This window comes from Scyliorhinus canicula, chromosome 4, assembly GCF_902713615.1.
Source record: "Scyliorhinus canicula chromosome 4, sScyCan1.1, whole genome shotgun sequence".
NCBI classification, from domain to species: domain Eukaryota; kingdom Metazoa; phylum Chordata; class Chondrichthyes; order Carcharhiniformes; family Scyliorhinidae; genus Scyliorhinus; species Scyliorhinus canicula.
In genome coordinates this window covers 14,977,188-15,002,581 of record NC_052149.1, presented here as the reverse complement: position 1 = coordinate 15,002,581, position 25,394 = coordinate 14,977,188, and the positions used below count along the sequence as shown (strand labels likewise).

Here is a 25,394-nt window from a genome sequence, read left to right as displayed (position 1 = left end):
CGAATGGGCTCCTCCTGCACTGTAAATTCTATGATTCTAATGTTAAGGTGCCATAACCCTGTGTTCCACACTCGCCCATCCTGCTCAAAGGCTGGGTTTTGGCCTCCCCAGGAGGTTGGGAATAGAGGTGGACCTGCTAGCAGGCATGGTGGGTTTCCGAATGGCCCAGGGCCATTTTCACAGAGGTGGGACTGGATGGAGCACAGGGCTAGCGGCCTGCATGCAGCAAGTAGCTGATCCAGCCTGATTAACGCAGTTTAAGCAAGCTGAGCAGGAATTTCTGCTCCATGTTCCCAGATGCAGCAGGATGCAGTCCAGCTGCCTGGGGATAGCACCTCAGAGGCAGACCGGGCTGGGTGGCTGGGCTGGAGGGCAGGTACACTCCAGGCAGGCCGCAGGTCTTCCGTCCAGGCCTGGTTTCAGTGTCAGCCCCAGACCATCCAGTGGATGGGCTTCATCTTCAACAAATGGTGGTCTGGCGGAAAGTGCCATTTTAAAATTGAAATAGTCCTGGACCATCTTATCAAAACTGCCACAGTGTTCTGCTGCTGTGGGCAAGCTGTGGAGCCTCTGCGTGAGGGCTTCGAGACCCCACTATCCTTAACATTTGGAACATAGCAGCATAGTGATCATATCATTGGATTAGTGAACCAGAGGCCCAGTCTTAAGCTCTGGGGGCAAGGGTTCACTTTTCTTTTCAAATTCATTTTTTAAGGGTTGTGGTTGGCTCGGCCAACATTTATTGCCCATCCCTGTTTTGTTATGCTCTTGACGTAGCATAAACGGCTTCCTTGATGTGCACTCTGACAAAGGAAGGTTCAGACTTGGAGATAGGTTTAACACATTTATTAAACTGTTAACGATTCTCCTACCTGGATTCGACTCTCCTGTTAATCCTGCAATAGCTACTCAGACTGACGAACCAGTCTGCTACAATCCACGCGGTGAGTGTGATGCGTTTCAATCAACCCTGTGTACTCACTAAGTGTCTCCAGTGGAAAGAGGAAGATCATGGGCGAGATTCTCCGCAAATGCGGAGAATCGTAAAGGCTGCCGTGGGACAGGCCGTGACCCACGGCAGCCTTCACGCCCACTTCCGGGGCCGATTCTCCCCCCCCGGGCGGGGCTAGGATCGCGGCTCCATGCGTCACGGCGGCGCGGCTTTGATGACGGTCGTCAAGGCCGCACGCCAAGCATCACGCTGGCTGACGCGGTCGATGACATCAGCTGCACATGCGCAGTTGGCGTCTTTTCCCTCAGCCGCCCCGCAAGACGCGGAGGGAAAAGAGTGCGTCCGTTACGGATGCACGGCCTGCGATCGGTGCCCACCGATCATGGGCCTATACCCCCTTGGCACGGCCGTGGTACTGCCGTGCCAATCGGGTCCCCAGATGCCCCAAACGGGCATCTGCCGCCCGTTTCACGACGGCAGCGAGCAGGTGTGTTTGCTGCCGTGTTGAAACGGGCGTGATGGCCCGGCCGCTCGGCCCATCGGCCTCGGAGAATCGCCGCTCGCCGTAAAAGAAGGCGATTCGTGGCGTGGGTCGGGCGTGGGGGGGGGGGGGGAGAATAGCGGGAGGGCGTGAAAAATGTCGGGAGGCCCCCCACTATTCTCTCACCCGGCGTGGGGGCGGAGAATCGCGCCCCATGTGTGCTGTGTCCTTATACATGGGTTGGTGTAATGCCCTCCTGTGGTGGAGTCACCTCTGTGTGTGTCTTGAATGCCTATTGGTCGTGTCCTATCTTGCTGGCCTATTTTTATTTGTTTTTTAAAAGATAAATTTTGAGTGCCCAATTCATCTTTTTCCAATTAAGGGGCAATTTAGCGTGTTCAATCCACCTACCCTGCACATCTTCGGGTTGTGGGGTCGAAACCCACGCAGACACGGGGAGAATGTGCAAACTCCACATGGACAGTGACCCAGAGCCGGGATCGAACCTGGGACCTCGGCGCCGTGAGGCAGCAATGCTACCCTATGGTATTGTTTTGAATATTACAAAGTACAATGTCAGGTAAATTGATTCATAAAATAATACAAACTTCAAATCCACTTTGTCTAATAAAAATAGTTTAAGATATCCAAACAAATAAAATAATTTAATACTCACAAACCAAGGTATAAAGTGTAACTGTTCCAGTCTTTATCTCAATTTACAGGGAGGCCTAAAAACTGTGGCATCTGACTTCCTTGCGGATTTCGAAGACCTGACTTCCTGTTTTCCGATATTTCTAATACAAAGAAAATCTGGCAGCAGGATGGCGGGTTCCACCATGGTGGATGCGGCAAGCCAGCCAAAGATCTATTGACTGTAGGCAGGACCAGAAAATCCTGACGTGTGTGGGGCCAGAAAATCCCACCCATTATGCCATGATCTCTTCATCTGGAGAAGGTTTTGAGAATCAAAACAAGCTAGAATTATAGAATTTAGAGTACAGAAGGAGGCCATTCCGCCCATTGAGTCTGCACCGGCCCTTGGAAAGAGCACCCTACTTAAGCCCCCACCTCCACCCCATCTCCGTCACCCAGGAACCCCACCTAACCTTTTGATTTTGGCCACTAAGGGGCAGACTCCGCACAGACAGCCATCCAAGGCCAGAACTGAACCTGGGACCCTGGAGCTGTGAGACAGCAGTGCTAACCACTGTGCCATCGAGCCGCTCATGTAGCAGTTGCAATTTTATCAGCTGAAATATGGCACCCTGTTTGCTAAGGCGTGTTCTGAAGGCCTCTGTCCCCCTGTGTTCATGAAAATAACATGTGCGTATTTCTTAGCAAAGATATTTTGGCTGCAATGTATTTGAACTCAATTTTGAACCTTTACATAGCCTTAGTCAATTCCTTAACAAAGGAATATTTTTAGACAATTTTTTAAAGAATTACGATATAGAACACTGCGCTGGTGTGTGGCAGATTTTCCATTCATCAAATGTCTTTGATCTGAAACTTGAACCTAAAGTGGAAACTCTGACCTCCTATTGATTCTGATGTGCTATAAATTATTTGGCCTGTTTTTCTTGGGGAGGTGTAAATCATTATGCAGGCCACTTCTGCCACAGACTTTAGCACGCATTGGCGGCACAGTGGCACAGTGGTTGGCACTGCACTAAGGGCAGCACGGTGGATAGCACTGTGGCTTCACAGCTCCAGGGTCCCAGGTTCGATTCCCTGCTGGGTCACTGTCTGTGCGGAGTCTGCACGTTTTCCCCGTGTGTGCGTGGGTTTCCTCCGGGTGCTCCGGTTTCCTCCCACGGTCCAAAGACGTGTAGGTTAGGTGGATTGCCATGATAAATTGCCCTTTGTGACTAAAAAGGTTAGGAGGGGTTATGGGGATAACGTGGAAGTGAGGGCTTAAGTGGGTCGGTGCAGACTAATGGGCCGAATGGCCTCCTTCTGCACTGTATGTTCTATGTTCTCTGCTGCCTCACAGCTCCAGTGATCCGGGTTCAATTCCAGCCTCGGGTCACTGTCTGTGCGGAGTCTGCACGTTCTCCCCGTGACTACGTGGGTTTCCTCTGGGTGCTCCGATTTCCTCCCACAGTTCAAAGATATGCAGGATTGGCCACGCTCAATTGCCCCTTAGTGTCCAAAAAAGATGGGAGGGGTTACTGGGTTATGGGGATAGGGCGGAGGCATGAGCCTGAGTGGGGTGCTCTTTCCAAGGGCCAGTGTAGACTCGATGGGCTGAATGGCCTCCTTCTGCACTGTAAATTCTATGATTGTATGTTGGGACTGTGTGTTGGACCTGGGGACAGTATCTCGGGAAACCGGACCTATGTGTCGGTGATATCCTGAGGTGCAAGAATAGGAGAGGTGCCAGAGTGAGTTCTCAGTTGATACAAAAGTTGGTGGTGTGGTAAATAGCGAGGAGGAAAGCCTTTGCTATAGATGGGCTTGTCAGATCGGCAGAGCAGTGGCAAATAGAATTTAACCCAGAGAAGTGTGAGGTGATGCATTTTGGGAGGACTAACTCGGCAAGGGAAGACACAATGAATGGCAGAATGCTAGGAAATGCAGAGGACCTTGAGGAGCGTGCCAGTAGGTCTCTGACTGCAGCAAGACAGGTAGATAAGGTGATTAGGAAGCTAAAAAAGATAACTGCCTTTATTAGCCGAGGCATAGACTATCAGAGCAAGGAGGTAATGATTGAGCTGTGTAAAATGCTTGTTAGACCACAGCTGGGGTATTGTGTGCAGTTGTAGTCACCACAGCCTCGGAAGGAAGTGATTGTACTGGAGAGGGTGCAGAGGAGATTCACCAGGATGTTGTTTGGGCTGAAGCGTTTCAGTTATCAAGAGAGCTGGAGAGACTGGGGTTGTTCTTCTTGGAGTAGAGCAGGCTAAAGGGAGACCTGGGCCGGGATTCTCCCATACCCGGCGGGGCGGGGGGTCCCAGCGGGATGGAGTGACGTGAACCACTACGGCGTCGGGCCGCCCCAAAGGTGCGGATTTCACCTATAGGGGCCAAGCCCTAACCATGAGGGGCTAGGCCCGCACCGGAGCATCAGCGGCAGCTGACGTCATCCCCACACATGCGCAGGGGAGGGGGTCACTTCCGCGTCGGCCATCGGGAAGACTATGGCGAACGCGGAAAGAAAAGAGTGCCCCCACGGCACAGGCCCGCCCGCCGATCGGTAGGCCCAGATCGTGGGCCAGGCCACCGTGGGGGCACCCTTCCCTGATCCTTTTTTTAATGATTATGGAATGTGGGCATCGCTGGCCGGAACAACATTTATTGCCCATTTAAGGGCATTTAAGAAGCAACCACATTGCTGTGGATCAATCGTTACATGTCAGACAGGCCAGGTTTCCTTCCCGAAAGGTCATTATCATTTAAAAAAAATAAATTTGCAGTGCCCAATTCATTTTTTCCAATTAAGTGGCAATTTAGTGTGGCCAATCAACCTACCCTACACATCTTTTGAGTTCTGGGGGCGAAACCCACACAAACACGGGGAGAATGTGCAAACTCCACACGGACAGTGACCCAGAGCCAGAATTGAATCTCGGTCCTCGATGCCGCGAGGCAGCAGTGCTAACTACCGTGCCACCATGCTGCCCTTAAAGGATATTATAATAATCTTTATTAGTGTCACAAGTAGGCTTACACTGCAATGAAGTTACGTTCGAAAATCCCCTCGTCGCCACATTCCGGCGCCTGTTCGGGTACACGGAGGGAGAATTTAGAATGTCCAATTCCCCGAACAGCACGTCTTTCGGGACTTGTGGGAGAAAACCGGAGCACCCGGAGGAAACCCCACAGACACGGGGAGAACGTGCAGACTCCGCACAGATGGTGACCCAAGCCGGGAATCGAACCTGGGTCCTTGGCACTGTGACGCACGCAGTGCCAACCATTGTGCGACCGTGCCACCCATTGGTGAACCAGGTGGGGTTTGATGACAATTGACAATGGTTTCATGATCATCCTGATTGTTACTGAATTCAAGTTCCACCATCTGTCGTGGTGGGATTCGAACCTACGCCCCCAAAGGATTATCCTGGGTCTCTGGATTACAAGTCCAGCGACAATACCAATAAGCACTGCCTCCCTTTGGGGTGGACACAATTATGAGGAAAATAGATAGGGTAGATCGGAAAAAACTTTTACCCTTAATTGAGGGGTCAATAACTAAATTAAAGATATGGGGCAGGAGGTTTAGAGGGGATGTTTCCTCCCACCAGTCCAAAAGATGTGCAGGGTTAGGTGGATTGTCCATGTTAAATTGCCCCTTGGTATCCAAAAGCGGGTGCAAGTTAGGTGGAGTGACACGGACAGGGCGAGGGAGTGGGCCTGGGTGGGGTGCTCTTTCAGAGGGTCGGTGCACACTCGAAAGGCTGAATGGCCTCCTTCTGCACTGCAGGGATTCTATGAGTCCATGATTACCATATCCTAATTTACATACGTGCCAGTTGGCAACACTAATCTATTAATCTGTCTCGTTGCCAGCTCTTATTTAGTCTGTGCTAACACATTAGATGTTATAGTTTAGTGAGGGGCATTCCTGGCTGACATGTATCATTGCTTCGAAGCAACAGAAGTGTTTAACTCCCATGTGCAGGATGAGGCAAATTGAAGTGGAAAATTTATGATGTAATTTGCAGCGCGTATTGTTCCGTATTAATCAATGAGTAATATTCACAAATGAAAGGTCTAATGCCTTCTCCCAGAGAAAGTTCCCTCTTTTCATTGACATTCATCAGGAGAGAGTCGGGAAGCAGGCATGCTTCTCCTTCGAGCAGAGAAGGTTAAGGGCAGATTTAATGAGCTGTTCAAAATGATGAGAGATTTTGATAAAGAGGGGGAAACTATTTGCTGTAGCGGGGGGGGGGGGGGGGGGGGGGGGGGGGTCAGTGACCAGAGGGCACAGATATAGGTTCACTGGCAGAACAAAACGGAGAGGCTGATTTAGAATGTCCTGCTTGACTCGATGGTGGAAGGCATGACCTTGAATAGGTAATTGGATAGAAACTTGGAAGGGATACAAATTGCAGACCTTGGGAGAGCCAGGGGAGTGGGACTAATTTGAAATGTTCTTTCGAAGAGGCAGTACAGGCACGATGGATTTAATGATGAATCTCCCCCATCCTACCCCTGCTGTAAAGGGGAATAAACCACCTTCTCTCGTGCCTCCATGTGATTGAGTTGCCTCCTTCTGTGCCCAATGACTCGATAGGCCAGTTTTGACGGTCCCCAGCAGGGTGAGGGAGTCGCAACGGGAAGTGTGTGGGTCGCCTGCCCCGATCCCAACCCGCCAAATCAAGCGTCAGGCAGCCAATTAGTGGTCACTGATGTACCATCAATTGGACGCGAGACACGATGAAGATCCAAACTGTGGCTTTAATCAGCTAGTTGTTAGCCCGGTGGTCGACTACAGAGAACGGCCGACCGCCGGGAACTCTGGGTACTTATACCCCTCCTCGGAGGCGGGGTCTACTTGCCTCTCGACCAATTGGTGAGCAGTCACATGACTAGTCCCAGCCAATCAGACGAGAGGCACATGACCAGCCAGAGCCAATGGGAAACCAATGCTCTGCACCAATGGCAGTACTCCCATTCATACCACCACAGTCACCCAGTTGGGAGGCGGCCAATCAGCGTTGGGAAGTGAGGGGTTGGGTGGGTCTCTGCAGGTAGAAAAGCAGGTAGGTCTGGACGCAAAGGCATGACCTCCTCTCCCCAAGGGATGGTGCCAGGAATCACACCGATCTCACCTCTCTATCCTGAGAGACTGTTACCCAGGAGTTCATGGACGGTCATGGTCACCCAATTTAAACCCCCCCCCCCCCCCCCCCTCCCCCCCAATCCTCTCACTCACTCATTATTTGTTAATTCTGTCCAAAACAAACCTGAAGAAATAAAGCCTACCACCAGCCCAATGCTGAGGACTTGCTGCGCGGTGGGTTAGCATCCCGGCCTCTGAGCGAGAAGCCCCGGGTTCGAATCCCACCCCAGGACTTCTTGATGGCCGAGGAAGATGTGTTTAAATCGCGGCCAAACTGGCTGAAGGTCAGCCTCCAAAATCCTTGCGACCCACACCAGTGGCAGGAGGCAAGAGCGGGAGAGACTCCTGGTCAGCCAGGCTTGATGTGGAGTGGCGGCTCTCAAGCTATAAGCCTCTGGAGATAGACTAGCGCCAAAGAGAAAATGCTGGAAAATCTCAGCAGGTCTGGCACCATCTGTGCAGAGAGAAAAGAGCTAACATTTTGAGTCCAGATGACTCTTTGACAAAGGAACATTGAGATAGACTAGCGATCTGTTCCGGGTTTAACATGCAATGGGATCAGATTAACGCCTGCCTTGTGCGTGGCCAGGGTGCGGGATGAGAAACAACAACCAGCTAAACACTGCCACCTTCGCCAGCAGACCCTGATACCAACTGCAGTACTGTTTTCAAGCCTTTTTATCTGTGCTTGTGTCACCTCCTCACTCCTCACGTAAATCCAGCGCGGTAGCATTGTGGTTAGCACAATCGCTTCACAGCTCCAGGGTCCAAGGTTCGATTCCGGCTTGGGTCACTGTCTGTGCGGAGTCTGCACATCCTCCCCGTGTGTGCGTGGGTTTCCTCCGGGTGCTCCGGTTTCCTCCCACAGTCCAAAGATGTGCAGGTTAGGTGGATTAGCCATGATAAATTGCCCCTAGTGTCCAAAATTGCCCTTAGTGTTGGGTGGGGTTGCTGGGTTATGGGGATAGGGTGGAGGTGTTAACCTTGGGTAGGGTGCTCTTTCCAGGAGCCGGTGCAGACTCGATGGGCCGAATGGCCTCCTTCTGCACTGTACATTCTATGTAAATTCTATGTAAATCGCTCCCAGTGCTTTTCCCGCGCGTCTACAACTAGAAAGGAGTAGTCAATGTCAGATTTTAGCCAAGGGGGTCTTTAACCAGCCCAGCAGCTTGCTGATGTTTATTTCCACCCTCTGTAAATGTGGAGACTGGAGGAATGACTTTGCTGCCCCAGTATGCTGCACTTTACGTCAGGGTATCTGGGGAGCGGTTCAAGGCAGCCCACACGATGTGCGGCCGTACAATCTAGCCTTATGATTCAGAAATGGGTGTGCAGTGCGCCCAGGGATGCCAACACTCCAGGTGTATTGTGGACCTTCCAGCAGTGGGGATAAAGGGGTCTTTTTCAGGCTGCCAGCCGGTGACTCGTGGTGTGCCTCAGGGGTCTGTGCTGGCACCACAACGTTTCACAATATACATTAATGATCTGGAGGAAGGAACTGAAGGCACTGTTGCTAAGTTTGCAGATGTTACAAAGATCTGCAGAGGGACAGGTAGTATTGAGGAAGCAAGGAGGCTGCAGAAGGACTTGGACAGGCTACGAGAGTGGGCAATGAAGTGGAAAACGGAATACAATGTGGAAAAGTGTGAGGTTAGGCACTTTAGAAGGAAGAATGGAGACATAGACTATTTTCTAAATGGGGAAATGCTTAAGAAATCAGAAAAACAAAGGGACTTGGAAGTCCTCGTTCATGATTCTCTCAAGGTTAACGTGCAGGTTCAGTCAGCGGTTAGGAAGGCAAATGCAATGTTAGCATTCATGTCAAGGGGGCTTTAATACAAGACCAGGGATGTACTTCTGAGGCTGTATAAGGCTCTATTCAGACCCCATTTGGAGTATTGTGAGCAGTTTTAGGCCCAGTATCTAGGAAGGTGGCCTTGGAAAGGGTCCAGAGGAGGTTCCCTGGAATGAACAGCTTGTCGTATGAGGAACGGTTGAGGACTCTGTGTCTGTACTCGTTGGAGTTTAGAAGGATGAGGGGGGATCTTATTGAAACATACAGGATACTGCGAGGCCTGGATAGAGTAGATGTGGAGAGGATGTTTCCACTTGTGGGAAAAGCTAGAATCAGAGGACACCATCTCAGACTAAAGGGACGATCCTTTAAAACAGAGATGAGGAGGAATATCTTCAGCCAGAGGGTGGTGAATCTGTAGAACGCTGCTCCGCAGAAGGCTGTGGAGGCCAAATCACTGTGTGTCTTCAAAACAGAGCTAGGTAGGTTCTTGATTATTAAGGGGATCAGGGGTGAGGGGGAGAAGGCAGGAGAATGGGAATGAGAAAAAAGCAGCCATGATTAATGGCAGATATGAGCCGAGTGGCCTAATTCTGCTTCTATGTCTTCTGGTCTTAATGAGAGATTAATCTCCAGGACATGGCTGCGAGCAAGCTGGGAGGGAAGAAAAAGAGTGTGTGGTTAATATCGAAGGCTTTCACTTCGCAGTTATAAAAATATTGGAGATGGTGAGAGATCAGGATGTTTGACAGTCAAGCATTGCCAAGTTGAGTAACTGAGAGCTGCTTTGCCATTTTGTTTCACTGGGGCAAGGTGGTGCATCATAAAGATGGAGGTGTCGACAGCCGATGGTGGGGGTGTAAGGATGGGCGGTGATTGAAAGTGGGAGGTTACGTGGTGACTTCCCCAGAGTTAGGTCCTTGACAAAGTCAGGGGGAAGCGGGTTTTGTTCTTTCGAGTCCCGGTGTGTGGAAATCTGACCTGTTGGTAATCTTCACCCCCTCCTGTCCCGCAGCCTCTCCGCCTCCACTGTGACCTCTGCAGCATCGTGTCAAGCTCCGGCCAGATGCTCGGCCAGCAAGCGGGCAGGGTGATCGATCAGTCCGCCTGCGTGTGGCGGATGAACAACGCGCCCACGGCCGGGTTTGAGACGGACGTCGGCACGAGGACCAGCGTCAGGGTGGTGTCCCACACCAGCGTCCCGCTCCTCCAGCGGAAGCAGCAGCGCTACTTTGGGGAGGCCAACGAGACCGTCTACGTGATCTGGGGGCCCTACCGGAACATGCGGCGGGACGGGAAGGGGGCCACGTACAACGAGCTGCGGAAGCTGGCGAGGAACTACCCCCACGCCAAGATCTACGTGACCACTGAGGAACGAATGAATTACTGCGACAGGGTTTTCAAGCTGGAGACAGGAAAGGACAGGTCAGTTTTTCTCTTGTAGTTTTATGGGGTGAGATAAGAGATCTCAGGTCACTCCATGACCTGGGGCAGCAGGGTAGCATGGTGGTTAGCATAAATACTTCACAGCTCCAGGGTCCCAGGTTCGATTCCCGGCTGGGTCACTGTCTGTGTGGAGTCTGCACGTCCTCCCCCTGTGTGCGTGGGTTTCCTCCGGGTGCTCCGGTTTCCTCCCACAGTCCCAAGATGTGCAGGTTAGGTGGATTGGCCATGCTAAATTGCCCGTAGTGTCCTAATAAAAGTAAGGTTAAGGGGGGGGTTGTTGGGTTACGGGTATAGGGTGTAGGGTGGATACGTGGGTTTGAGTAGGGTGATCATGGCTCGGCACAACATTGAGGGCCGAAGGGCCTGTTCTGTGCTGTACTGTTCTATGTTCTATGATGGAACGACCGTGTATTTACAGCGGATAACTTACTCGAACGTGGGAACACAGTTCTATTTAAGGCGGAGATTAGGAGAATCTTTATCTCTGAGGGCCATGAATCTTTGGAACGCTATTCCCTCGAGAGCGGTGGAGACACAGTCATTTAATATTTTAAAGGCAGAATTGGATAGATTCTTGACGAACAAGGGCATCAAAGGGTATCGGGGGTAGGCAGGACAGTGACATTAAGGTCACCATCAGATCGGCCACGATCTTATTGAATGGCAGAGCAGGCTCGAAGGGCCGATTTACCTACACCTGCTCTTAATTTGCATGTTCCTATGTTGGTGGAAGCAGACCCAACAGATCAACGTCAGTGTTGCCGATTGATGAGAGGTCAAAGCCTCAGAGTGGGTGCAGAGGAGGTTAGTTTGAATAGTACCAAGGACGAGGCCCCACCGATTTGTGTAGAGTCTGGCGATGTTGGGATTGTTCGTCTGAGAGCAGAGAAGGTTATTCTGTCCAATACACAAAGGGTGCCCCTGTTTTCCCAAACGCCCCTTTGTTCAGGAATGCAGGCGGGGATGGGCCGACTCTCCAGGATTCCCAGGCAAATCCAAAAATGAAACGTTAATCTCCAGGACACTGCAGCGAGAAACTTTGCGAGGAAAATCATTGGGCTCTCAAAATATATTGGAAAATTATTGACTGATGGTCAAGAATCATCCAAGAGTCTGTTTTTCTCTCTGTTACATTCCCCCGCGGAGATCACGGGGTGTGGACCATCTGGTTCCCCGTTACCTCCACGGAATATGAACTTCCCCGGTAATGGGGAGGGGCTTCCCCTTTAACGAAGGGATACCCCAGAATCTGAAAACCCGGACCTGGGTGCAAGTCAGGGAGGGAGATCCTTCAGGGAGAGGAGGGTACAGAGAATAAAAGAGTCTTATTGCACCCAGCTGACTGTTCCATATGTGTTCGCTCTGCGTGGCTACTACACTGTCCAAGTGGTGTGAGACGGCAGGGCACTGCCAGGATGGATGCCAGGGTGGATGAGCCAGGTGAGTAGTTTGCAGGGGTTTGCATGGAGAGCTGGTGAGACATGACGGGCCAAATGGCCTCCTTCTGCACCGTAACAATCCTGTGATGCAGGTGGGGCAGTTGGAAATGACGATATCTCTAGGAATACATCCATTCTGCGTCGGCAACCTTAAATCCACGTCAGTGCCTGGTGCTGGAGTCACTTTGAGTTCCCAGCGTTCAACCTGCTTACCTATAGTTACCTCACCTCTTTGCCCCGCACGTTCCACTTTCGTCATCACCACCACTCTATTCTGTGGACACCAAGGCCGGGCACACGTTTACCATTACGGCCATCCCTCCATTCTATTGTCAGGCGGATCTACCTTTAAGAAATTGGTGTTTATCAAATGGCTGCAGTGATGTCAGTGTGTGGGTGGAGCTGGGCTGCCTGGCTTTCACTTTCGTTTTTGAGCTGGCAGATGCAGTGTGTTTGTGGTTTCCTTTTCAGAGGTGAAGAGCTGCATTCAAAGCAAGCAGCTGTGCAATGATCTCTCTCTCTACAAGCTAAAAAATGTCTCCAGACCATTGATAATTTCAAAGTAATATCTGTTTCAGTAGAGCATTTAAACCTGCTGTCTTTATTTTAAAAAGGATTTAACTTATGAATGTTGTTTGGGAAGTTATTTAGGGTTACCTATAGAATATTGTATTTGGGAAAGTATCAGCGTTTGTAGTTGATAAGATGTGTACAGTGTGTTTATAAAATGTTAACTGGATTCACAGAATAAACATTGTTTTAAACATACTTTAGCTCTCTGCTGCATCACATCTGTAAAGTGAGCCCTTGTGCTCCCCATAACCAAAATCTAGTAAAAGTTGTGGGTCAGGTGAACTCCATGATATACTTTGGGGTTCTCTAGACCCTGGCCCATAATCCTATCAAGTGACTTTCCATCTCTAATTGGCCCTATAACGTTCTTACCTTCACGTGCTCATAAACTCGACAAACACTTATGGCCGTCTCGAGAGATGTTCAAACCACAGAGCGAGTACAGAGGAGATTTGCCACAGGGATGAGGAACTTCAGTTTTGCGGAGAGACTGGAGAAGCTGGGGCGGTTCTCGGAGCAGAGAATACGAGCGGGAGATGTGATAGCAGTCAAAATTATGAAAGGATTTTCTGGAGCCAATCAGAAGGAATTGTTTCCACTGGCACTAGGGTGGGGTCATAGGACGCTAACTTTGTTTAATTGTCAAGAGAAGAAGAGAGGAAAGAAATAAATTCTTTTTCATATTGCCAGTTGCTATGATGTTGAACGCATTACCTGCAAGGGTTGCTGAATCAGATTTAACGGTAACTCCCAAAAGGCAATTGGATGGGGTGCTTTAAAGGGAGAAATTTGCAAAGCTCTTACAAAGGGCCAGTATGAGCATGATGGGCCAAACGGCCTCCTTCTGAGCTCTTAAAATCTATCATTCTTTCATAATCTCTGTTGTGCTTGGGTGCAGTCTAATTATGGGATTTTGTTTCGGTCTATTTGACAGAGATTGTTTTTTTTTTTGACGTCCTAAACTGAAACGTTCCTCTGAGAGAATGCAGATTGGACCATTTCTCAGTTCACGCTTCGGAGCCAACCACCTTCATACAATCCTTTCAACCACTTTCAGTCCTTTCAATCCAATCACTGGGAAACCTCCTGTCCAATTAAGCAATAAAAATAACTCTGAACGTGGGACGTGATGTGTGGCGAATGTTGCCGGGCAGCTTTTGTAATTACAGTCAATATTAATATCAGTAGCGGCATTATTAATATTCATCAAAAAGATGTACATTTGCGGGGCGAGTCGTTGTGTCCTGACACGCTTTGCAGTTCATTATTTTGACTGCATTGACTGGTGAAGAAGGCCATATTGCAACTGGAGTTTGTTCCCACAGCGAATGATGGAATCCATTGTGGGTGGTTCAAGGGCTTGATGGTCAAGGAATGTGCGTTCACGACGTGACCAAACAGGTTGAGTGTGTCAAGGTGCGAATCCTTCCAAGCACGCCAATGGCCGCGCGGTAAGACGGGGAGAGATTCCTGGTCAGCTATGCTTGATGCGGTGCATTGCCCGTCAAGCTATAAGCCTCTGGTGACAGACTAGTGACCTGTTTCGGGAATTACTGGCTTTGGAAACAGATGAAAATCTGCCTTAGGACGGGGGGGAAGAGAATTGGAATGGAAATGTGAGTGGTAATGGTCTTTCTTGAACTGATGTGGAGCTCAACAGGATCCTTAATTCCTTAATATTAATGTGGTAACCCAGAGACCCCCCAAAAATCAGATTTTAAAAATTTTACAAAGGGTGTATAGAATTTTTTTTTAAATATGGAACTGGTGTCCGTAATAGAAAGTGACTCTGAAGTTGTTGGATTGTCCGCATGGAGGAGATGCGCCGTCGTAATCCAGTCTGACTTGTTTGTGATTCCTGTCCCAATCCACGTGACTGGCCCTTACCATGCAGCCATTGCAAGCTGGCTGCGATGGGCAGTAAAAGCTGACTTGCTGGGAAGACACATATCCCACCACCAGGCTTCTCGTCAAATACAACAATGAGAACGTCCATTTATAAAGCACCTTTAATGTAGCAAATAATCTCCAAAAGGCTTTTTAATAATAACCTTCATTGTCACAGGTAGGCTTACATTAACACTGCAGTGACGTTACTGTGAAAAGCCCCTAGTCGCCACATTCCGGCGCCTGTTCGGATACACAGAGGGAGAATTCAGAATGTCCAAATTACCTAATAACAAGTCTTTCAGGACTTGTGGGACAAGCCGGAGCACCCGGAGGAAACCCACGCACACACTGGGAGAACGTGCAGACTCCACACAGACAGTGACCCAAGCCGGGAATCGTGATGGTATGATTAACATAGCTGCCTGCCATTGGTGCAGAACACCGGCTTACCATTGGCCCTGGTCGGTCATGTGCCTCTCGACCGATTGGTTGAGACCAGTCATGCGACGGCTCCCCGATTGGTCGAGAGGCTGAGTTAACCCCGCCTCCAGGGCGGGGTATAAATACCCAGTACTCCCGGCGGTCATCCATTTACTGTAGTCGACCGCAGGGCTAACATCTAGCTGATTAAAGCCATACTTTTGTACAGCAACTCGTCTCGCGTTCAATTGATGGTACATCAATTTAATCTGCTAGAATTTTGAAGACGGAGCTCCGGATCAAGCCCGAATGCCTCCGCATCAGCCCGCAAACTCAGAACGCATCGGAAAGCTTCAAACATTGGTTGGCGTGTTTCAATGGTTACCTGGTGTCCGCAAGCAGCCCCCCCACCATGGCACAGAAGCTTCATATCCTCCACTCCAGCGTGGGCATGGCGGCCTATGCGATGATAGGGGAGGAAAAGGATGACGACGCTGCCATGGATAAGCTGAAAGGACAGTTTCTTAAACCGGTAAACAGAGTATTCGCCCGACATCTGCTGGCTACCAGACAATAGCTCCCCGGTGAGTCATTAGACGATTTTTACCGGGCCCTCGCTGTCCTGGGGAGGAATTGCACCTGCCTCCAAGTTTCAGCCACGGAGCACATGGAACTTTTGATTAGAGATGCTTAAGTGGCTGGGATGCAGTCTTCCACTATCCGCCAGCGGATGCTGGAAAAAGACGACCTCAGCCTAACTGAGGCACGGACTCTCTCCACCTCCCTGGAGGTTGCTGATTTAAACGCCCGCGCCTATGTCCCCAGCCGCGCTGCAGCGCCCTGGGCCTCCTGGCATGCTTCCCCACAGCCATCCGCCGCTCCCGACCCCCCTCAGGCCTGCGCTGCGGGACGCCCCGACAAGTCCGCGGGGCCCCGCTGCTATTTCTGTGGGTTCGCAAAACACCCCGCGCTGCCCTGCCCGCTCCGCCCTCTGTAAGAGCTGCGGGAAGAAGGGCCATTTCTCATCGGTCTGCCAGGCCAAATCGGTCGCTGCTGTACCGCACAGCGACCGGGGATCCCCCACTCCGGGCCCTTCCAGCGCACCGCGCCAATCTCTCCCCCACGCCTCCCGGCCCCTGCGCCTGGCCTGCGCGCCTCTCTGCCCCTGCTCTCAGTTCCTCCGTTCAGCCTGTCGGCACCGCTAACCCCGCCCCCAGCAACCACGAGGGTCCCGCGGGCGGCGCCATCTTGGGCCCCGGACGCCACGTGCGGGTCCTGGGCCCCGCCATATTGGGGCCCCGACTCCACGTGTGGATCCTGGGCACCGCCATCCTGGACTGGCACACAAGGTCCTGCCAGCACCTACTCGGCCGACGATGACTACGACGATGCATCTTCTCCACGGCTTGCGGCCATTCAGCTCGACCAGTCACGTCCACGCACGCTCACCAAAACAACGACGCTGATCCACCTCAACGGCCACGAGACGGGCTGCCTGCTGGACTCCAGGAGCACGGAAAGCTTCATTCACCCTCCCACGGTAAGACGCTGCGCGCTCCCTGTCCATCCTATAAAACCCAAAATCGGGTTAGCCTCAGGTTCGCACTCCGTCCGCATCACCGGCTGCTGCATCGCGGACCTCACGGTCCAAGGGAAGGTTTTAAAAAATTATAAACTCCTTGTCCTCCCTGACCTTTGCGCACTGGCACTCCTAGGACTGGACTTCCAGTGCAACCTGCAGAGCTTGACCTTCCAATTCGGCGGCCCTATACCCCCCCTCACTGTCTGCAGCCTCGCGTCCCTCAAAGTGGACCCCCCCCTCCTTGTTTGCTAATCTCACCCCCAATTACAAATCCGTCACGACCCGGAGCAGACGGTACAGCGCCCAGGACCGATCCTTCATCAGGTCCGAGGTCCAGAGGCTGCTGACAGAAGGGGTCATCGAGGGCAGCAACAGTCCCTGGCGAGCCCAAGTGCTGGTGGTCCGGACTGGGGTGATGGTCGACTACAGACAGACCATCAACCAGTTTACCCAACTGGACGCGTATCCTCTCCCCCGTATTTCTGCCATGGTAAACGAGATTGCGAAATACAAAGTCTTCTCCACTGTGGACCTCAAGTTCGCCTATCACCAGCTTCCCATCCGCGCGAGTGACCGCAAGTACACCGCGTTCGAGGCTGATGGGCGCCTCTACCACTTCCCCAGGGTTCCATTCGGTGTCACAAATGGGGTCTCGGTCTTCCAACGGGAGATGGACCGAATGGTCGACAAGTACGGATTACGGGCTACCTTCCCGTACCTTGATAATGTCACCATCTGCGGCCACGACCAGCAGGACCATGACACCAACCTCCGAAAATTTCTCCAAACCGCAAAACTCCTTAACCTCACTTACAATAAGGATAAGTGCGTGTTTAGCACCGACCGTCTAGCCATCCTCGGCTACGTAGTGCATAACGGAGTGATAGGCCCCGACCCCGAACGCATGCGCCCCCTGATGGAACTCCCTCTCCCAAATACCCTCAAATCCCTCAAATGCTGCCTGGGTTTCTTCGCTTACTACGCCCAATGGGTTCCCAATTACGCCGACAAGGACCGTCCCCTCATTCAGTCCACGACTTTCCCGCCGTCGTCGGAGGCCTGCCAGGCCTTTAGCCGCATCAAAGCGGACATCGCAAAGGCCACGATGCGCGCCATCGACGAGTCCCTCCCCTTCCAGGTCGAGAGCGACGCATCAGAAGTAGCTCTGGCGGCCACCCTGAACCAAGCGGGCAGACCCGTGTCCTTCTTCTCCAGAACCCTCCAGGCTTCCGAACTCCGCCACTCCTCAGTGGAAAAGGAAGCCCAGGCCATAGTCGAAGCGGTGAGACATTGGAAGCACTATTTGGCCGGCAGGAAGTTTACCCTCCTCACAGACCAAAGGTCAGTGGCCTTCATGTACGATAATGCACAGAGGGGCAAGATTAAGAACGACAAGATCTTACGGTGGCGGATCGAGTTGTCCACGTACAACTATGAGATCTTGTATCGTCCTGGGAAGCTCAATGAGCCTCCTGATACCCTGTCCCGCGGTACCTGCGCCAGCGCGCAGATAGACCGCCTCCGCTCCCTCCACGCGGACCTCTGCCATCCAGGGGTGACCCGTTTCTACCATTTCATAAAGGCCCGCAACCTGCCCTTCTCCATCGAGGAAGTCAGGACAATAACCCGTGACTGCCACATCTGCGCAGAGTGCAAACCGCACTTCTACCGCCCTGAGCGCGCGCATCTGATCAAAGCATCCCGCCCCTTCGAACGTCTCAGCATTGACTTCAAGGGGCCCCTTCCCTCTCGCAACCGCAACATTTACTTCCTGACAGTAATCGACGAATACTCCCGCTTCCCTTTCGCCATTCCCTGCCCCGACATGACCACATCGACCGTCATTAAGGCCCTCCTCTCCATCTTCTCCCTGTTCGGCTACCCCGCATACATACATAGCGATCGGGGGTCCTCATTTATGAGCGATGAGCTGCGTCAATTCCTGCTCAACAGGGACATTGCCTCTAGCAGGACGACCAGCTATAACCCTCGGAGTAACGGACAGGTCGAGCGGGAGAATGGCACCATCTGGAAGACCATACTATTGGCCCTCCGGTCCAGAGATCTCCCTATTTCCCGATGGCAAGAGGTTATCCCCGATGCCCTACATTCTATCCGCTCACTCCTCTGTACCACAACAAATCAGACACCTCATGAACATCTTCTTGTTTCCCCTAGGAAGTCGTCCTCAGGATCCCCTCTCCCGACCTGGCTGGCCGCCCCAGGACCCATCTTGCTCCGGAAGCATGTGCGGGTGCACAAGTCCGACCCGTTGGTGGAACAAGTCCAGTTACTCCACGCTAACCCACAGTATGTGTGCGTGGAGTACCCCGACGGTCGGCAGGACACGGTCTCCCTCCAGGACCTGGCACCCGCCTGCGTGCGGCCCTCCCCCCCTTCACCAAAGACCGCCCCCCCCCTGTTCTTTTTCCCCCAGCGCCCCACCCAGGCCACCCCTCCCTCATCCATGGCGTCTCCACCACCAGCCGGGTGACAGAGACAGTTCAAGGACCATCGCTCCCGGACTCCAGAACATCAGCGGAACCACCACCATTGGCTGAACCAGCGTCACCAACTCCACTGCGGCGGTCTGCCAGGATGTCACGGGCAACGAAAAGGCTGATCGAGTCTATTTAACTTTCAACAACACCATGGATCTTGTATGGACAGTATGCACTGTTGTTATATGTCTGGGCCAGTGGAAAGCCAAGGATACATTTTTTTTTCCTTCTCTCGCTACTACTCATACCACCAGTTCTCCCCCCCCACCCCCCCCCAGCTCTCGTTGACACTCCTCCCCCCCCCCCCCCCGGCTTCTTTCTCTGCAAGGGGTGAATGTGGTGGTATGATTAACATAGCTGCCTGCCATTGGTGCAGAACACCGGCTTACCATTGGCCTTGGTCGGTCATGTGCCTCTCGACCGATTGGTTGAGACCAGTCATGTGACGGCTCCCCGATTGGTCGAGAGGCTGAGTTAACCCCGCCTCCAGGGCGGGTTATAAAAACCCAGTACTCCCGGTGGACGTCCATTTACTGTAGTCGACCGCAGGGCTAACATCTAGCTGATTAAAGCCATACTGTTGTACAGCAACTCGTTTCGTGTTCAATTGATGGTACATCATGAAGCAATAGTGCAAACCACTGTGCTACCGTGCCACCCAGGAGAGTTATCAAACAAACTTTGACATTGAGCCATATAAGGAGATATTAAGGCTGAAAGCTTAATGACAGAGGTCGATTTTAAGGGAGGAAAGAGATGTAGACATGGTGACATTTCGGGAGGGTATTTCTCAGCTTAGGGCAAGGTAGCTAAAGGTTAGGCCATTAACAGTGGAGTGATTAAACAGCAACCAGGTATGTGTGGGAATTAACAACAGCTCCTACTTTGGTCACACGCCTACTCTGGCCTCGGCTGGCAGAGGGCGATGTATGCGAACCCCTTTCTCTGTTCTTATTTCTCCCCATTACAGGAAGGCAAACTCCACCCAGGAAGCTGACAAATTCTTTCAGCTTAGCTGTTAACACTGGCCTTCTGTTCACGAGTCAGGAGGGACATTCATGATTAATTGATTCACTGTTCTAATCAACGAAAGTTGAATAATCTATTAATTGTAATGGAACAGAGCCAAATGAGTTGGCTGGGTTCCAACACTGCGCACACATTTGAATTGTTGCACTCAGCTGTAGGCAGCTGAAGACAGTTTAAAATGATGGCCAGGCTTCACGGACTGAAATATAAACAGTAATTATTAATCCCTCCAACAAGAGCAGGATGAGCGGGCCGGGCTGATTTCACAGAAGCAGCAAGACTTGGCAGCATCATTTCCCATTTGGCACCGGGTTGCCCACAGCACCAGGGTCACGACCCCACACTGTGTCGGGAGCAGTAACCCGACCTTGACTTTGTCTGGACTGGCCAGTTACTGGCCAGAGGGTACGATCGTCATCCAATTGGGGTTGGAGGGAGGGGCTCTCGAAGCTGGAGGGCCAATGGGAGATCCTCCCGGAGTGAAGAAGTTGTACAATAATAATAACCTTTATAATAATAACCTTTATTATTGTCACGAGTAGGCTTACATTAACACTGCAATGAAGTTACTGTGAAAATCCCCTAGTCGCCCCATTCCGGCGCCTGTTCGGGTACACCGAGGGACAATTCAGAATGTCCAATTCACCTGACAAGCACGTCTTTCGGGACACGTGGGAGGAAACCGGAGCACCCGGAGGAAACCCACGCACACACGGGGAGGATGTGCAGACTCCGCACAGACAGTGACCCAAGCCGGGAATCGAACCTGGGACCCTGATGCCGTGAAGCGACAGTGCTAACCACTGTGCTACCGTGCTGCCCTGTCAGTTCAGGTAAGGGAGAGCGAGTGCCTTCATCTTTCAAAATACTCAAAATTGGAAATGGCCGCAGTAGCTGACCCACCTTTGTCGAGGACGCGGTCCCACCACAGGACTGCCTCTGACCGTGTATGTAGGCTGGTGGGTATGGCGCCTTTGGAGGATGGCGGGTATATGAAGTGGACCTGGAATGCTCCCTTACCCATCTCTTTGTCACTGGGAGGGATGTATGCAGGCAACTGCCATGTTCCTGATGCCACCTAGTTCACACAAGCCTCTGATCCATGGTCTTATTTGGCCTTTTAATTGACTTAACTAGCTACCTATGACTTCTTGGTAGACATTCGGTCATCGCCTGATCTAGCCTGCTGACTATGGCCGACATCCGGGACTGTGTTGGGGAACGAGCATTCCATCCAGTGTCAGGAAATTCTCCACCTGCCTGCATTCATCCTCACCCCCACCTTGGGGCCCTGGTGTTCGCTGCATTTTTCCTGGGGCTGTGTGTACCGGCCTTCCCCAGGCAAATGCAGGTCACATTAAAATATAATGGTTATGACTGGACAATGTAATTCGGGCAGGGACTTGGCATGCAAAACTATGAGGGACTTAAGTAGGGTAGATAGAAAGAAAGGTTGCCCCTTCGTAGAGGGATCAATAACGCGGGGGCATAAACTTAAGGCAAAGGGGAAGGAGATTTAGAGGAAATTTGGGGAAAAGCCTTTTCACCCAGAGGGTGGTGGGAGTCTGGGACTCACGGCCTGAAAGGGTGGTGGAGGCGGGAACCCTCACAACATTTAAGAAGCATTGAGATGAGCGATTGAAACATCATCGCGCACAAGTTTAAGTGGGACTCGAGTAGATAGGTGCTTGATGACCGGGGCGGACACGATGGGCTGAAGGGCCTCTATTTACACTGTCAAACTCTATGAGGAGTGTGAAACTTAGAAACGGGATGAGGCCATTCGGCCATTCAATGAATGCATGGCTGACTTTCACCTCAGCTCCATAATTTACTCCCCTCTTTCTTTTCCAAATCCTTGGTGTCCTTATCTCACAAAGTTCTAACATTTCAATTGCAAACCCTCCTCAACAGATTTTTTTGGGTGAAGAGAGTTCTCCACTGATATTTGCGTGAAGAATTGTTTCCTGACTTTAATGGCCGAACCTTAATTTTAATGTTACGTTACCACGTTCTGGATGTCCCCCGCCCCCTCCCCCACCCCCAGCAAAGAAAATAGTTTCTCTCTGTTGACTCAATCACATTTTTTACAATGTCCTTAACCACCTCAGTCCGGTCACCCTTGTAGTGTTCTAAACTCTAGTCTCTGCGACCTGTCCTCATAATTTAAACTGGTCGGCCCCAACATCATTTTGAGAGATATTGGGCGGGATTCTCCGTTAGTCGACGGCGAAATCGGGAAACGCGATTGGGCGGAGAATGGCTTCCGACGGCAAAATCGCGGCAGGTGCCGATTTGATGCTAAATCGCGATTCTCCGTCTCCTCGCAAACGGCGTCAATGCGTTTCACTCCGCACGTACAGTAGACACCGTTTGTATATCATTAGCGGGTCCCACCCGGTATTCTCCGGGGCCTCCGTGATTTCCCGTCTCCGATGGGCCGAGTTCCCGACGGCGCGGTTCACTTGTGCTTTTAAAAATTGTGAAACCGGCATGGCAGCTGCTGAGGGAGAGAGAGAGGGTATGGAAAGTGTCCAACATCACCATAGTTTGCTGACAATTGTGCCACTGTCCGGGGGGGAGGGGCTTCTGCCAGGGCCGGGGGAAGTAGTGGGGGGTGGCCACAAGTTGGCTGTGGGGTCGGGTTGGACGGGCATGGAACACCATTGCCACAGGCAGCAAGGCAACTGTGCACACCGCTGACTGCCCACTTTGAACTTAGTGCCATGGGCCATATAGGTGTGTGTGTCTCCCCCCCCCGGAGGCCCTCTGGCTCCAGACAATCCTTCAGCTGTATGGGTGCTCCAGCACAGCCAGTGCCATCTAGTTTGCTGGGTTGAGTGTGTGTGAGGTTTGTAATGTGTTTGTGCGGCTGCAGCTTGTCAGCCTCCCGAGTGTCGATCACGGACCCGGCGAATCCTGCACCGTTTTTCACCGGAATCGATTGTGATCCAAGCGGCGCCGGTGCTAGCCCCTCAGCGTTAGCAGAATCACCGGTGCTAGCCCCTCAGCGTTAGCAGCATCACCGGGGCTAGCCCCTCAGCGTTAGCAGAATCACCGGTGCTAGCCTCTCAGCATTAGCAGAATCACCGGGGCTAGCCCCTCAGCGTTAGCAGAATCACCGGTGCTAGCCCCTCAGCGTTAGCAGCATCACCGGGGCTAGCCCCTCAGCGTTAGCAGAATCACCGGTGCTAGCCCCTCAGCGTTAGCAGAATCACCGGTGCTAGCCCCTCAGCGTTAGCAGAATCACCGGGGCTAGCCCCTCAGCGTTAGCAGAATCGGTCCAGGTGCCGCACCGGTTTTTCTGTCGTAAAAGTCCACGGATTCTGCGTTGACATCAACACTTAGTCTCAGAAACGGAGAATCCCGCCCATTAACTTTTGGAAACGGCCAATGGGAGTAGTCTTTGTGGCGGCTCAAGACGACTAACAAGGGTAACGTATGTACAGGCCCAGGGTCTCTAATATCGGCATTAACATCCTGGGTCCCAGGTTCACTCTGACTAGAACCCCGCTGCCCGGCACCCACCTGATCCTGCATTGGTCAGGGAACACTCTCACACACGATAGGCCCTAAGCCAGTCATGTGGACCACAAGGGCAAGGCCCTTCAAGGGGCTGCGCCACCACAGTCGTGTTTGGCCTTCTACTTTCATCTCTTTAGTTGTCACTTCGAGTTCATAAAATCAGTACAGTGCAGAAGGGGTCTGTGTCGACCCACCAAAAGAGCACTCGACCTGTGCCAACTCCCCCACCCTATCCCTGTCACTCCATGAATTGCGCATGGCAATCCAACTAACCTCCTCTGGACCCTTTCCAAGGCCAGCACACCCTTCCTTAGAAACGGGGCCCAAAACTGCTCACAATACTCCAAATGGGGTCTAACCAGAGCATTATATAGTCTCAGAAGTACATTCCTGGTCTTGTATTCTAGCCCTCTCGACATGAATGCTAACATTGCATTTGCCTTCCTAACTGCTGACTGAACCTGCACGTTAACCTTAAGAGAATTTTGAACTAGGACTCCTCTATCCCTTTGTGCTTCTGATTTCCAAAGCATTTCCCCATTTAGAATATAGTCTATGTCTCTATTCTTCCTACCAAAGTGCATAACCTCACACTTTTCCACATTGTATTCCATCTGCCACTTCTTTGCCCACTCTCCTAGCCTGTCCAAGTCCTTCTGCAGCCTCCTTGCTTCCTCAATACTACCTGTCCCTCTGCCGATCTTTGTATCATCTGCAAACTTACCACCACTGCCCTCAGTTCCTTCCTCCAGATGATTAATGTATATTGTGAAAAGTTGTGGACCCAGCACAGACCCCTGAGGCACACCACTAGTCACCGGCTGCCATCCTGAAAAAGACCCCTTTACCCCCACTCTCTGCCTTCTGCCAGTCAGCCAATCCTGCCAGGATCTTACCCTTAACACCATGGGCTCTTAACTTATTAAGCAGACCTAAACAACTTGGTCATCAATTCTTGCCACTTAGGCTGGGATAGCCCAGTGGCGAACTCTGCCACTGCCCACTTTGCTTAGCATTTAGTCGCAGAGATCGGCCCTTTGAAGATCGTTGCCCGTGTGCCAGGGCATCTAGGACACCTGACATGTGCAGCGGCCTGGAAATGAGGGTCAGAATGAGGGTTCGGTTTTCTCACCAGGTGGTTTCCTTGGCGATACCCTTGGCAAGGAGACTAGTTACTTTCAAAGAAAAAGCAAGATTCCTGGTCTGGTCTGAGCTCAGACAGACCCACTCGGCCCCGCTCAGTTGTAAGAACGAAAGACGAAGGGAGACTTGCATTCCTATAGCAGCCTTTGCGACTTATGGACCTCCCAATTCTGCTTAACCACCGGACTTTTACCATCAGTGAAGGGCTTTTGAAGTGTGACAACAGTCGAAAATGTGGCAACCATTTTCGACAAACAGAAAGGCGTTAATGATCAGATAATCTGTTCAAGTGATGTTGGTAGAGGGGTAAATATTGACCAGGATTATTGTGAATCCCCCCCCTCCCTCCCCATCATCTTCTTTGAAGTAGAGCGATGTGTGATTTCTTACATCTATCTGAGAGGCAGACAGGGCCTCCGTGTATTGTTTTATCTGAAAATCAGCACCCCCCGACACTGCAGCACTCCACTGGTGCAGCATTGAGAGTATTGAGGTTTATGCTGAGCCCTGTGGATGGAGGGGGGGGGGGCTTGAACCCTTGGCTTTCTGATTTGGAAGAGAGAGTGCTACCACTGAGCCGCATCGTTGAGAGCACCTTGTGTACAATTTCACTTCACTCAGTTGCGCTGAACCTGGGCGAAATCCCTCTGGAGGTGAAGCGTACGGGACCTCCTCGTATAAAGAGGCATTCTCTTCCCCCCTTCACCTTGAAGGCCATGTATGGGACGGGAAGACATCCTGCCCCCAAGCAAGTCTCGCGTGGCCGGCAACTGTTGTATTGAGGTGCCAACCGTGCGTTCAGGCTTTCTGAAATTGTGGCAGGGTGA

At 51.7% G+C, this 25,394-nt stretch overlaps 1 protein-coding gene across 2 annotated transcripts in view; it reads left to right on the top strand.

Annotated features, from left to right (window-relative positions):
* Positions 1–25,394, top strand: part of st6galnac3 (ST6 (alpha-N-acetyl-neuraminyl-2,3-beta-galactosyl-1,3)-N-acetylgalactosaminide alpha-2,6-sialyltransferase 3) — a 246,949-nt gene that overhangs the window by 99,793 nt on the left and 121,762 nt on the right. For both annotated transcript variants that reach the window (XM_038793762.1, XM_038793761.1), the window contains exon 2: positions 10,035–10,444. In XM_038793762.1, coding sequence (XP_038649690.1) covers positions 10,086–10,444 — 359 coding nt within the window. In that variant the 5' untranslated portion in view covers positions 10,035–10,085. The remainder of the gene's footprint in view (positions 1–10,034; positions 10,445–25,394) is intronic.